This window comes from Bombina bombina, chromosome 5, assembly GCF_027579735.1.
Source record: "Bombina bombina isolate aBomBom1 chromosome 5, aBomBom1.pri, whole genome shotgun sequence".
NCBI lineage: Eukaryota > Metazoa > Chordata > Amphibia > Anura > Bombinatoridae > Bombina > Bombina bombina.
Window position 1 is genome coordinate 102,573,349 of NC_069503.1, and position 15,130 is coordinate 102,588,478.

General features: G+C 37.1%; 1 protein-coding gene across 2 annotated transcripts; it reads left to right on the forward strand.

Moving 5' to 3' along the window:
- Nucleotides 1-4,584: 4,584 nt before the first annotated feature.
- Nucleotides 4,585-14,230, forward strand: LOC128660002 (gastrula zinc finger protein XlCGF26.1-like). 2 transcript variants are annotated; one of them, XM_053713595.1, is made up of 3 exons: nt 4,585-4,746; nt 11,910-13,173; nt 13,258-14,230. In XM_053713595.1, the coding sequence occupies exons 1-3, from the start codon at nt 4,728-4,730 to the stop codon at nt 13,682-13,684; spliced, it is 1,710 nt and encodes a 569-aa protein (XP_053569570.1). In that variant the 5' UTR covers nt 4,585-4,727; the 3' UTR covers nt 13,685-14,230. The 2 variants fall into 2 exon arrangements, with proteins under 2 accessions (XP_053569570.1, XP_053569569.1); XM_053713594.1 differs by having other exon boundaries at nt 11,910-14,230.
- Nucleotides 14,231-15,130: the final 900 nt, after the last annotated feature.

A 15,130-nucleotide genomic window follows, 5' to 3' on the forward strand; every position in this document is an offset into this window, starting at 1 on the left:
TAGGGCTATCCTACGAACTAGATAAGTTTATACTGTTAGGTAAGGTCGGGCAGACTTGCTGGGCCTATGGCTCTTATCTGCCGTCAATATCTATGTTTCTATGTTTCTATGAGAAGATATTTTCTCTCATGCATCCCAGCAAATCCAGTAAAGGCTCAAGCTTTCCTGAAGTGTGTTTCAGACCTGGAGCTTTCAGGGGTAATCATGCCGGTTCCATTTCAGGAACAGGGCTTGGGGTTTTATTCAAATCTATTCATTGTTCCAAAGAAAGAAAACTCATTCAGACAAGTTCTGGATCTAAAAATGTTGAATCGTTATGTAAGAGTGCCAACTTTCAAAATGGTGTCTATAAGGACTATTCCGCCTTTTGTTCAGCAAAGGCATTATATGTCCACAATAGACTTGCAGGATGCATATCTTCATATTCAGATTCATCCAGATCATTATCAGTTTCTGCGATTCTTTTTTCTAGACAAGCATTACCAATTTGCCGCTCTTCCTTTTGGCCTGGCGACAGCTCCAAGAATCTTGCCAAAGGTTTTTGGTGCCCTACTCTCTTTAATCAGAGAGCGGGTTTTGCGGCGTTTCCTTATTTGGATGATATCTTGGTACTAGCTCAGTCTTTACATTCTGCAGAATCTCACACGAATCAACTAGTGTTGTTTCTTCGAAAACATGGTTGGAGGATCAATTTACCAAAAATGTATTTGATTCCTCAGACAAGGGTCACCTTTTTAGGTTTCCAGATAGATTCAGTGTCCATGACTAGACATGAGACGTTTAAAATTGGTTTTATCCTGTCAGAACCTTCAGTCTCAGTCATTCCCTTCAGTAGCTATGTGCATGGAAGTTTTAGGTCTCATGACTGCAGCATCGGAAGCAATCCCCTTTTGCTCATTTTCATATGAGACCTCTACAGCTTTGCATGCTGAACCAATGGTGCAGGGATTATACAACAATATCACAATTAATATCCTTTACATCCCAATGTTCGACTATCTCTGACTTGGTGGTTAGATCACCATCATATAGTTCTAGGGGCCTCTTTTGTTCGTCCAACCTGGACTGTGATCACAACAGATATGAGTCTGTCAGGTTGGGGAGCTGTTTGGGGATCTCTGACAGCACAAGGAGTTTGGAAATCTCAAGAGGCGAGATTACCTATCAATATTTTGGAACTCCGTGCGATTTTCAGGGCTCTTCAGATTTGGCCTATGTTGAAGAGGGAACAGTTAATTTGTTTTCAGACAGACAATATCACAACTGTGGTATATGTCAATCATCAGGGTGGGACTCACAGTCCCCAAGCTATGAAAGAAGTATCCTGGATACTTGCTTGGGCGGAATCCAGCTCCTGTCTAATTTCTGCGGTTCATATCCCAGGTATAGACAATTGGGAAGCGCATTATCTCAACCGTCAGACTTTACATCCGGGGGAGTGGTCCCTCCATCCAGATGTATTTTCTCAGGTTATTCAGATGTGGGGTCTTCCAGAAATAGATCTGATGGCTTCTCATCTAAACAAGAAACTTCCCAAGTACCTGTCCAGGTCCAGGGATCCTCAGGCAGAAGCAGTGGATGCATTGACACTTCCTTGGTGTTATCAACCTGCTTATATTTTCCCACCTCTAGTTCATCTTCCAAGAGTGATCTCCAAAATCATCATGGAACAATTGTTTGTGTTGCTGGTGGATCCAGCATGGCCTCACAGGTTTTGGTATGTGGATCTTGTTCGGATGTCCAGTTGCCAACCTTGGACACTTCCATTAAGGCCGAACCTTCAGTCTCAAGGTCCGTGTTACCATCAGGATCTCAAATCATTAAATTTGAAGGTATGGAAATTGAACGCCTAGTGCTTAGTCATAGAGGTTTCTATGACTCAGTGATTAATACTATGTTATAGGCTCGTAAATCTGTTTCTAGAAAGATTTATTATTGAGTTTGGAAGACTTATATTTCATGGTGTTTTTCTCATAAATTCTCTTGGCATTCTTTTAGAATCCTAGAATTTTACAGTTTCTTCAGGATGGTTTGGATATGGGTTTGTCTGCAAGTTCCTTGAAGGGACAAATCTCTGCCCTTTCTGTTTTATTTCACAGAAAGATTGCTAAGCTGTCCTTTTTGTTCAGGCTTTGGTTCGTATCAAGCTTGTCATTAAATCAATCTCTCCTCCTTGGTTTTAAAGGCTTTACAGGCTCCTCCATTTGAGCCTATGCATTCTTTGGACATTAAAATACTTTCTTGGAAAGTGTTATTTTTTGGCCATCTTTTCTGCTAGAAGAGTTTCTGAATTATCTGCTTTCTCTTGTGAATCTCCTTTTCTGATTTTTCATCAGGATAAGGCAGTTTTGCGGTCTTCATTTAAATTCTTCCTAAGGTTGTGAATTCTAACAACATTAATAGAGAAATTGTTGTCCCTTCCTTGTGTCCTAATCCTAAGAATTCTTTGGAGAGATCTTTATATTCTTTGGATGTGGTGAGAGCTCTGAAATATTATGTTGAAGCTACTAAAGATTTCAGGAAGACTTCTAGTCTATTTGTTATCTTTTCTGGTTCTAGGAAAGGTCAGAAGGCTTCTGCCGTTTCCTTGGCACCGTGGTTTAAAGCTTTTGATTCATCAAGCTTATTTGGAGTCAGGTCAAGCCCCACCTCAGAGAATTACAGCTCATTCTACTAGATCAGTCTCCACTTCGTGGGCTTTTAAGAATGAAGCTTCAGTTGATCAGATTTGCAAAGCAACAACTTGGTCTTCTTTGCATACATTTACTAAATTCTACCGTTTTGATGTATTTGCTTCTTCTGAAGCAGTTTTTGGTAGAAGAGTTCTTCAGGCAGCTGTTTCGGTTTGATTCTTCTGCCTATGTTTTAAGTTTTTCCTTTCATTTATGAGAATAAACTTATATTTTGGATTGTGGATTAATTTTTTTCAGTGAAAATTGGCTGTTTTTATTTTATCCCTCCCTCTCTAGTGACTCTTGCGTGGAGTTCCACATCTTGGTTATTGCTATCCCATACATCACTACCTCATGGACTCTTGCCAATTACATGAAAGAAAACATAATTTATGTAAGAACTTACCTGATAAATTAATTTCTTTTATATTGGCAAGAGTCCATGAGGCCCACCCTTTTTATGGTGGTTATGATTTTTTTGTATAAAGCACAATTATTTCCAAATTCCTTTGTTGATGCTTTTTACTCCTTTCTTTATCGCCCCACTACTTGGCTATTCGTTAAACTGAATTGTGGGTGTGGTGAGGGGTGTATTTATAGGCATTTTGAGGTTTGGGATACTTTGACCCTCCTGGTAGGATTGTATATCCCATACGTCACTAGCTCATGGACTCTTGCCAATATGAAAGAAATGAATTTATTAGGTAAGTTCTTACATAAATTTATGTGTTTTTTTTTTTTTAGAACTCTGGACAGCATGTTTTGATTGGTGGGTTAATTTATCCACCAATCAGCAAGAACAACTAAGGTTGTTCACCAAAAATGGGCCGACATCTAAACTTACATTCTTGCATTTCAAATAAAAGATACCAAGAGAATGAAGAAAATGTGATAATTGGAGTAAATTAGTTGCTTAAAATTTTATGCTCTATCTGAATCACAAAAGAAAAAAATTTAGTTCAGTGTCCCTTTAAAGGATGGGGGGTGGAGCACATGACAAATACAAAATGTCTGACAGTGAGAATTAGTAGGAAGTAAAATACCCATACTGCAGTATCCAATTTCACTTATATATAATCAAATTATATTTACCATTTATTTCATGTGAAAATATTGTTTCATATAAATGATAGAAAACAAAGATTATTATATATTTGTAAAGTTGTGATATGGCCTCATTCATAAATAGATTTTCTACCATTCTGTTGTATAGATCTAGGAAGATTCATATTTAAAGTGATAGTAATAAACACCCAACATGTTAAAGGAATTATCTATTTTATCAAACATTATTTACTATTCCCTAGTTTTGCATAACCAACACTGTTATAGAAATATACTTTTTACCTCTGTAATTACCTTGAATCTAAGTTTCTGCAGACTGCCTCCTTATCTCAGAACTTTCTGACAGACGCATTTCAAGCAATTTGTGTTGACTCTTAAATAACTCCACGTGCATAAGCACAATGTTATTTATATGAAACCTGTGAACTAACATCCTCTAGCTGTGAAAAAATGTCAAATACATTTCAGATAAGAGGCAGCCTTCTAGGGCTTAGAAATTAGCAAAGGAGCCTCCAAGAATTAGCATTCAATTAAGAATACCAAGAGAACAAAGCAAATTTGATGATAAAAGTAAATTAGAAAGTTATTTAAAATGACATGTCCTAACTGAATCATGAATGATTATTTTGGACTTTAATGTCCCTTTAAGGGGCAATTATAACACACATAGTGTTAACTGTACTAAATGCTTGTTGTGAATCAATACCACATATGTAGTAACCTAATCAGCTGATCTGTATCACATGAACTTTTATGTGTGCCTTTAATTATAACATACGTTAAGTTAATCAGAACCATTATTTATTTTTATCCCTTTAAACCATTTAATATACTTTTTACAGACACGGCCAGAGCACTGAGAGATATTAGCGCTGCGCAATCTGTTGGCACTCTACAAATAACCAATAATAATAATATTGGGTATTGATGTAACTGGAGTGAAAAAGGGAACCTTCTTCCTGAACGCAGACATTGGAGCCTGTTATCAGCATGAACTCCTATGTGTTAGGTGAGTAAAATAGATATTATGCAGACTTTACTTACTGGGAAAATAGAGTAAATCATTCATTAAACAAATATAAACTATTATATTTATATCTGCATCTTTTAAGTACATTTGTGTCAGTGATGGTTATAAAGAAGGAGCAACTCCCATTTGGATGAGGATCAGGGTAAAAAATACTACTCCCCCTCTGTCCTTTTAGATAGATCATGTCTAACAACTGCCTAACCTCGCCCCCAGACTTCTGTACTCAGAACACCGGCAACTCCACCTTCCCCTGCCCTGACCTCACTCATGGAACACCCATAACTACACTTGAATGACTACCTTATTTCCAGTGTGTGTTAACCACCTGTAAGAGTAGACCTTGGAATCTCTGAAATCCTGAACATCTGTGGATCGCAACTGCAGACAAAAGTTGGTAAATGTATCACTTGGCAATAGATCAGATATATCCAAAAGATCTTTGGCTGCCTTAAGTGAAATTAATACGTAATAATTGGATCAAGTTGTAACATGTATCAACTACTTGATAATATATGATACGGCAAGAGAAGTACTTGAGAAACTGAATAATAGGTAGCAGAGTATAGTATAGAACTTCCGTTATGGAACTCAGAGGAGGCAACACTGCTTGAATGCTGTTTACACTATGGCTATCAGTAATGCTGTGGCTGAGCAGGAATCCTCGATACTGGTGATGTAGGTGGTTTACCCGGAGTCAGCTGAGAGGAAGAGGATGAGCCAGTGGGTGTGTCAGAGTTATGATAACACAGAGTGGTAGTTATAATCTCGAAGATTTATCTCTGTAGAAATTTTTAGCTGTCATCGACAACTACATAGGAGTATGGTAAGTTGTAGATGATAGTTCAATAAATTGGATACAGGATTCCTATATGGAAATGAAACTCTGTTAGAGGGAAACCTGAATGACGTTGATTACTCTGCAACCAGGAATGTAAAAAGTGCTGAACAGCGAAATCTAAAGTTCTTAATTCCTGAGAGGTAACTAATAAATCCAGGTAGAACAAAATATAGAAAACTCGGGCTGAGAATTTAGATGGCTGTGTTCCTTGCTTGAGCAAAATAACAAAGCACCTGTTAAACATCAAGGTAGCAGTTAAGTAGGGAGAGTGGGTTGGATTAACACACAGTAGTGTGACAGAGTGGTCCTAACGGGAAAAGTATATAGATTCCTTATATGACCCCCACCTCAAACAAGCCGTCCCAAGGCTTGAAGTCTAGGACGACACGCATACCTCCTGTGGAACCGTGACTCAAGCCTTGGAGCATTTACATGAGTATGGGGTTCCCACGTATCATCATCTGGAGAGTACCCCTTCCAGCGGTCTTAATATTGTAGTTCACCGTCCAAAAATCTAAAGTCCAATAGATCTTGAATCACAAACTCCTCAGTGTCCAAGAGTATCGGTGCAGGTGGTAATATAGTGTTCTGTACTTTTCCTTTCTGGTTTCAACAAAGACACATGGAATGTGGAATGTATCTTGAGGGAAGTTGGTAAGTCAAGGCTGACAGCATTTGTGTTGATTAACTTAGAAATAGGATACGGACCGATGAATAAACTTCCAAGTTTTTTACTCTGTACCTGTATTTTGAGGTTCTTGGTGGAAAGCCAAACCAAATCACCTACAGTGTATTGAGGGGGGGGGGGGGGGTTCTTCTTCTCAGATCGTAATATCTCTTTTGGCTGCCTTGTGCGTTTTGGATATTCTTTCGTAACATTTGGAAGTTTTCTGTAATTTTATGTGTCAGGTCATCTATACATGGACAAGGTGATCCATCAGTACTTAGTAAAGACATCCTAGGGTGATATGCTTAGTTCGCAAAATACGGAGTCATTGTAGATGATGAGTTTAACGTATATTGTTATAGGCAAATTCTACCATGGATAGATGGTTCATCCACTCATTTTGATGATAGGAACAATAACACCTCAGATACTGTTCCGACCACTGGTTCAGGCGTTCTGATTGTCCATTAGTTTGTGGGTGGTAAGAAGTGCTGAATCGATGATCTAACTGTAAAACCTGACACAGATGTTTCCAAAAATGAGAAGTGAACTGATTACCTCTGTCAGTAGTCAATATGGAGGGAATACCATGGTATTTGACTACATGATCTAGGAAAAGTTGTGCTGTTTGTGCTGATGAAGGGAGTTTATGGGATGAAATGAGCCATCTTAGTAAGTAAATCGATGACCACAAGAATCGTATTATTTCTTGAACTGAGCAGATGATCAACGATAAAGTCCGATCCAAAGTGATTCCAAGGTTAGTCTGTTATCTGTATGGGCATCAGTAGACTGTAAGGAGATTTGTTCTCTGGTTTTGATGTTGTGCAAGTTGTACAATTTTGAATATATTCTCTGACATCGTTAGACATATTAGGCCACCAATAAAGTCTGAAAGATCTTTCGTTCTCCTGATTCCAGGGTGTCCAGAGAGGGGAGAGTCATGATGCTGTGTGAGTACTACAGATCTAAGTTCTTCAAGTATGTAGAGTTTTGACCTTTTTTGAGGTCTTTGATTGGCAGATCCTTATCTGTACTTAAGGCAGATTAAAGTTATGAGGAGAATACTGCTAACAATCCTCAGAAATTCTTTTGAGGAATGATGGAGGCAGGTGATGGAGATGATAATGGTCTTTGTTCTTTTCGAAATAGAGCGTTAGCCTTCCCATTTTTTGATCCTGGTCTGTAAATGATTTGGTAGTTGAATCTACTGAAATACAGACTCTACCTTACTTGTCTACCTGATAGAGTTTTATTTTTCTGGGGATATTCGAGGTTTGTGTATATTCAAGGTTCCTGTGATCAGTATAAATTATAATCGGGAGTTCAGTGCCTTCAAGCAAATGTCTCCAATGTTCAAAGGATCTTTTTATTACCAAAAGTTCCTTTTCCCCTATGGGGTAGTTCATCTCTGGAGGTGACATAACCTTGGATTAAAGGGGCAGTATACACTCATTTTCATATAACTGCATGTAATAGACACTACTATAAAGAATAAGATGCACAGATACTGATATAAAAATCCAGTATAAAACTGTTTAAAAATTTACTTAGAAGCTGTCAGTTTGGCTCTGTTGAAAAGGTAGCTGGAAAGCCCACTGCAAGTGGGAAATAAGACGCTCCCCCCTCCCCCTTCTTTTGCATATGAAAAGACCCTTTACACAAACAGGAGCAAGCTGGAGAAGGTAGCTGACAGTATTCACATAAAACTTTTGGGCTTGGTTAGGAGTCTGAAAATCAGAGCAATGTTATTTAAAAATAAGCAAAACTATACATTTATTTTTTTAAAAAACTTTATGGGCTATATAAATAGATCATCTACAAAACATTTATGCAAAGAAAAAATGAGTGTATAATGTCCCTTTAATAAGCCACAGGATGTAGAGGTTTGTGAAGATTCTTCCTTTGTGAGAGGACAGCTCCCAGAGCATAGTCAGAGGAATCGACTTCTAATATAAACTGTAATGTAAGGGTCAGGGAAGCGAAGAATGGGTGCTGAAGTGAAATATTCTTTTAGATATTCAAAAGAGTGTGCAGCCTCGTTATTCCAATGGAATGGAGTGGTAGAACTCGTAAGTTGGGTGAGGGGTTTAGCGATTTTGGAAAACCCTTTTATAAATTTCCTATAATAGTTGCTGAAACCCAGGAACTGTTGTAGTTCTTTCCTTGTGGTAGGCTGAGGCCATTGCTTCATGGCATCTACCTTATTCTCCTGCATCTGAATTCCTTTGGGACCCTAATGGTATAACCAAGAAAGGATATATCCTGAGTGTGAAAAACACACTTTTCAGCTTTGGCATATAATCAGTGCACTTGAAGTCTTGATAGCACCCACCTAACATGTTTGATATGTGCGTCAATAGACTGAGAATAGATTAAGATATCATCGAAGTAAACTACTACACATATGTCCAGCAATTCCCTGAAGACATCATTAATAAAGTGCTGAAAGGTGGCTGGGGCATTGCATAAGCTGAAGGGCATCACCAGGTACTCGTATAACCCATATCTGGTTCTAAATGCGACCAACCACTCATCACCCTCCCTTATGCGGACTAAATTATAGGCTCCCCTGAGATCCAATTTTGTGAACCACTTAGCTTGATGTAGTCGTTCAATCAATTCAGGAATCAATGGAGAGGATACCTATTTTTAATTGTGATTTTGTTGAGATCCCTGTAATCAACTATAGGTCGAAGTGACTGATCTTTATTCCTAAAGAAGAACATACCAGCAGCGGCTGGTGATACAGATGGTCATATAAACCCCTTTTTCAAGTTGTCTTCCAAATAAGTCTTTAGATGATTAAGTTCGGCTGACTTAAAGGGTATAGATGTCCATATGGAGGTGTAGTTCCTGGCTTCAATTCAATTGGACAATTGTAAGATCTATGCGGAGGGAGATTTTCTGCCTCACGTTTGCTAAATACTTCAGCGAATTCTGAATATACCTTAGGAATGTTAAGTTGATCTTCAGATACTTTTGATATTTGCATAATAGGAGAGTGTGTATAACAGGTTTGTTGACAGTAATGAAGATTGTAAGGTTATTTGGAGAGTTTTCCAATCAAGTGTGGGTTCATGAATGCGTAACCATTGAAGACCTAGCACTAAAGGGAATAATGGGGAAGGAATGACTTTGAAAACTATATATGCATGGTGGAAATTGTGTATAGTAGTTAAAATAGGTACAGTGTAATAGGACCAGTGGAGATTTCTGAACCATCGACTACACGGATTGACACAGGTGTTTTCTTTTTTTATGAGTGGTATTTTATTCTTATCAATTAAAGTGTTGTCAATATAATTTCCAAACGCTGCTGTGTCAAGGATGGCTTCTGTCATCATTCGATCAAACTGGTTTGTCATGTACAATTAATGAGGTTAAAGAGGCATTGCACTTACTTTTCTTATTCTTGTCCAGTATAGGACAGTCCTTAACTGTATGTGCTGGGTTAGCACAATACATGCTCAAAGCTTTGGTTTTCCTCCTGTACCTTTCTTCTGCAGTTAAACGTCCCCTTAGCATTCCAATTTACATAGGTTCTGAGCTGTTTACTGAATAGATTTGGCTTGGTTGCTGGACATGTGGTATAGGATTTACATTTCTTTTATATCCTGAGTCTCTATGCAGATGTTCACTTTTTTTTCTCAGAGTCTTCTATTAATCTGCATAGTAAGCTTGATTAATGCCTCTAGAGGGTCTGGTAATTCAGTCCTAGCTAATTTGTCCTTTACCAAGTCAGACTACTAGCCTATACTGATTTCTCAATGCCACAGTATTCCATTGGGAGTCAGTTGCATACTGTTTAAACTCTATTATATACATTTCAACTGGTCTGTTCCCTTGCTTCAGTGCTCTCATTTTTGCTTTCTGCAATAATTTGCAAATTGGTGTCGAGATACAATTCATCCATTACAGACAAAAAGTCATCCAATGAAGGTAATATCAGATTATCGGATTCATAGTATGAGGCAGCCCAGACCTTGGGTTCTTCTCTTAAAAAAGAAATCAATGTTAAAACCTTAATCCTGTCATTGGGATAAGTCTTTGGTTTAAGGTTGAATGTCAGCAAACAAGCATTTTTAAACTGGCAAAATGCCTTTCTGTCACAATAAAACAGATCTGGAGGGGATAGTTGTGGTTCTGGTTTGTTATCAGATAATACAGGCTTACTGGAAAGTGATTCACTGATGACCTTCCTGAGAGTGTCATTTTCCACTTGTACAGTAGATCCCTTAGGCCCTGATCCACACGTTGAGACAGATTGTAAACTATTTGGGGGAGGTCTGCTGGATCCATGTTATGGCTTTGTTATTATGTAAGAATATACCTTGGAATCTCTGAAATCCTGAACATCTATGGATTGCAACTGCAGACAAGTTGGTTAATGTATCACATGGCAATAGATCAGATATATCCAAAAGATTTTTGGCTGCTTTAAGTGAAATTAATACGTAATAATTGGATCAAGTATTAACATGTATCAACTACTTGATAATATATGATACAGCAAGAGAAGTACTTGAGAAACTGAATAATAGGTAGCAGAGTATAGTATAGAACTTCTGTTATGGAACTCAGAGGAATCAATAATGCTGCGGCTGACCAGGAATCCTCGATACTGGTGATGTAGGTGGTTTACCCGGAGTTAGCTGAGAGGATGATGACGAGCCAGTGGGTGTGTCATAGTTACGATAACACAGAGTGGTAGTTGTAATCTCAAAGATTTATCTCTGTAGAAATGTTTAGCTGTAATCGACAACTACATAGGAGTATGGTAAGTTGTAGGATAGGTCAATAAATTGGAAACAGGATTCCTATATGGAAATGAAACTCCGTTAGAGGGAAACCTGAATTACGTCAATTACTCTGCAACCAGGAATGTAAAAAGTGCTGAACAGCGAAATACAAAGTTCTTAATTCCTGAGAGGTAACCAATAAATCCAGGTAGAACAAAATATAGAAAACTCGTTCTGAGAATTTCTATGGCTGTTTTCCTTGCTTGAACAAAATAACAAAGCACCTGTTAAACATCAAGGTAGCAGTTAAGTAGGGAGAGTGGGTTGGATTAACACACAGTAGTGTTACAGCGTGGTCCTAAAGGGAAAAGGATATAGATTCCTTACACCAACCCAGAACCGCCCCTGATTTGTGTGCTTAATTTTGCAGTAAATATTATTAAACTAATAAAGTTTTTGGCTGTTTATATAAATTAAACAACCACAGATGAAGCTTAAAAGTATTGTAAAATCACTGCTTCTTACCCTCTCAAAACATCTCAAACTGATTATTAATCAGTGATGATTAAGAAATCATGTTCTCATCCAACTGGTTGAGCATGAGCCTTGCATTACTGTATGTGCGCTTGCTTGTGCAATGTTTAATGAGGATGTTGGATGCCACCTCTCTTGCGCGGAATACAGGTGTACTTGTTCCCTGGCTGAGAACATTATGCAACATTCTTTGTCATAATTTTTTAATTTATGATTTATAGGTAAATAAATGTATAAATAAACAAAAAATGGAAGACATTTGTTTTGTGTATAAACTAATAATATGATTTTGTATTTAAATGGAATATATTATAAAGAATACATATTGTTATTTTTCTTTCTTTAATTTCTTTTTATGTAGACAAACACATGAATAGTTCATATCAACCCTTCACTACAGCAAGCATCACAATGATGCCACAGACTCCAACATTTTTAGACACTAATGATTATTCACAAAAATTGGGGAAATCACAGCAGATATTTAAAGAAGATGGTGAATTGGCAGGAACTGGTCAGCAATCATTATGTACAGAGAGTAATTTAGTCATCAAACAAGAGGACAATAATTATGCCTTATCTAGTGAAATTATTATCCCTGAGGATAAGCCACAAACATTTACTGAGTTTTTAAAACATTTTAAAGAAGAGAAAAGTCTACAGTCTAGCCAAATGATTCATACAAAGGAGAAACATTTCAAATGTACAGAATGTGAGAAAAGCTTTAGATATAAGTCTCATCTCCTAGAACACCACAACATTCACACAGGTGAGAAGCCAAACACATGTACTGAGGGTGTCAAATGTTTTATACAAATGACAAAACGTCTAGCTCATGAAAGGACCCACATGCGGGAGATATCATTTAGCTGTACAGAGTGTGGAAAAAGTTTTATACAAAAGAGTGATCTGAAAAAGCATGAAAGGATTCACACAGGAGAAAAGCCATTCACATGTACTGAGTGTGGAAAACGTTTTACAGAAAAGAGTACTCTGAGAAAACATGAAAGGATTCACACAGGAGAAAAGCCTTTCACATGTGTAGAGTGTGGAAAAAGTTTTACAGAAAAGAGTAGTCTGACAAATCATGAAAGGAGTCACACAGGAGAAAAGCCTTTCACATGTACAGAGTGTGGAAAAAGTTTTACAGAAAAGAGTAGTCTGACAAATCATGAAAGGATTCACACAGGAGAAAAGCCTTTCACATGTACAGAGTGTGGAAAAAGTTTTACAGAAAAGAGTAGTCTGAGAAAACATGAAAGATTTCACACAGGGGAAAAGCCTTTCACATGTACAGAGTGTGGAAAATGTTTTACAGAAAAGAGTGATCTGAAACGGCATGAAAGGATTCACACAGGGGAAAAGCCTTTTACATGTACAGAGTGTGGAATAAGTTTTACACAAATAAGTAGTCTGACAAATCATGAAAGGATTCACACAGGAGAAAAGCTTTTCACATGTACAGAGTGTGGAAAAAGTTTTACAGATAAGGGTAATCTGAGAAAACATGAAATATTTCACACAGGGGAAAAGCCTTTCATATGTACAGAGTGTGGAAAATGTTTTACAGATAAGGGTAATCTGAAAAGGCATGAAAGGATTCACACAGGAGAAAAGCCTTTTACATGTACAGAGTGTGGAATAAGTTTTACACAAATAAGTAGTCTGACATATCATGAAAGGATTCACACAGGAGAAAAGCTTTTCACATGTACAGAGTGTGGAAAAAGTTTTACAGATAAGGGTAATCTGAGAAAACATGAAAGATTTCACACAGGGGAAAAGCCTTTCATATGTACAGAGTGTGGAAAATGTTTTACAGAAAAGAGTGATCTGAAAAGGCATGAAAGGATTCACACAGGGGAAAAGCCTTTCATATGTACAGAGTGTGGAAAAAGTTTTTCACGGAAGAGTGATCTGAAAAATCATGAAAGAAGTCACACAGGAGAAAAGCCTTTTACATGTACAGAGTGTGGAAAAAGTTTTACAGATAAGGGTAATCTGAGAAAACTTGAAATGATTCACACAGGGGAAAAGCTTTTTGCATGTACAGAGTGTGGAAATAGCTTTACACAAATGAGTAATCTGAGAAAACATGAAAGGATTCACAAGGGAAGATACCTTTCACATGTTTAGAAAGTGGAAAAAGGTTTTTATTTAAATCAGGTATCACAAAACACCAAATATTTACACACAAATAAACTTTATTTACACAGTGTACAAACTTTTTTACAATTATCCTAAAGAGGACAAACTCTCTAAATAGAAGCATCAAAAGAGATGTTATTGTAATAATACTTTCTAAATCCTAGTTATAGAAGCCTCGGATTGGAAGTGCTCTCCTGATGTCCTTTGTGCCTCTATATATGTGCACTTCAGTTTCTCTCATATAAATGTGATAGAATCCAAATACGACACAGGAATATACAAATCTGCCCTCATACTGACAAGTTTATACAACTATTCATTACCAAAACACCCCCAGTGTTTATTTATATGACAGTGTTAGGAGTTGTACGTTTGATTCACATAGGGGAGAAAATAATTACATTTACATTTAGTGTACTATGTACTCCTGTTACTGAGAGGAAATATGACCAATATTCGTAAGTATAAAACAAATATGTTTAATGGTGATTATATTAAAATCCCATATGGGTAGACAATCTAAAAAACAATACTTAAAAATGTAGTAAAAGCTTTTATCTAGACACCTGTGTCAATATGTATCAGATATTCATAAATAAAAATAAAAAAAATTGCAATCCTTATTCACTTATATATGATGACAGTAAAAGTCGTATTATAGTTGTGATACTAAATAGGAGGAACACTTTGTATAAAGTTGTCTTTAACATTAAGATTCTTCAGATTTGTTTAGAACATATTGTGAATACAAAATCTGGTGCAAAAAGTAATCTGCACTTAAACAAATGGTTTTCAGGTGTTGTTATCGAGTTAGATAACATTAGAGATGCGTGATACTTGTTTAAATCGGAGATGATATTTCTGGTAATAAAGTCTAAATCCAACGAATATTAATCACAAACTTGCAGATATTAAGAAGATAAAGTCTCTAACTGTACCAATAAAAGAAGCAAGCTGCAATGGTGTTACTTAGATTGTTTTCTTTTCCTGTTTGAGTTGTTATGCAGTAAATTTTGTATCATAGTCATGTTAGTTTTCTCAATTTATCATGATTATCACGATTAACACATTTATGAATGTAAGTTGATTGTAAGTAGTTAATAAATACAAATCTTCGGCTCTACGGCCAAATAGTACCTTATATTCCAGTTCACAGTGCACTATAAAAGATGTTGTTATTTGGTGGTGGGGGTGAATCTCCAGTATTTCAAATGGAATTCAAGCGTACAGTCTCACCTATGGAAAGCGATCTGGAGCAATCTCCAATGCCGGATGCTGGTCACTTCACCTTTATTTCCCTTTTGTGAATCCTTTTGTTGGGGTAGCAGTTCTGCTACACAGGCATCTTTGCTGTTTGAGACGGGTCATTGTTGGACCTCTATGGATCTGGTCTTTACCTCCTGTCCGTACTCTGTGTTCTTGGATTTTTGTCCA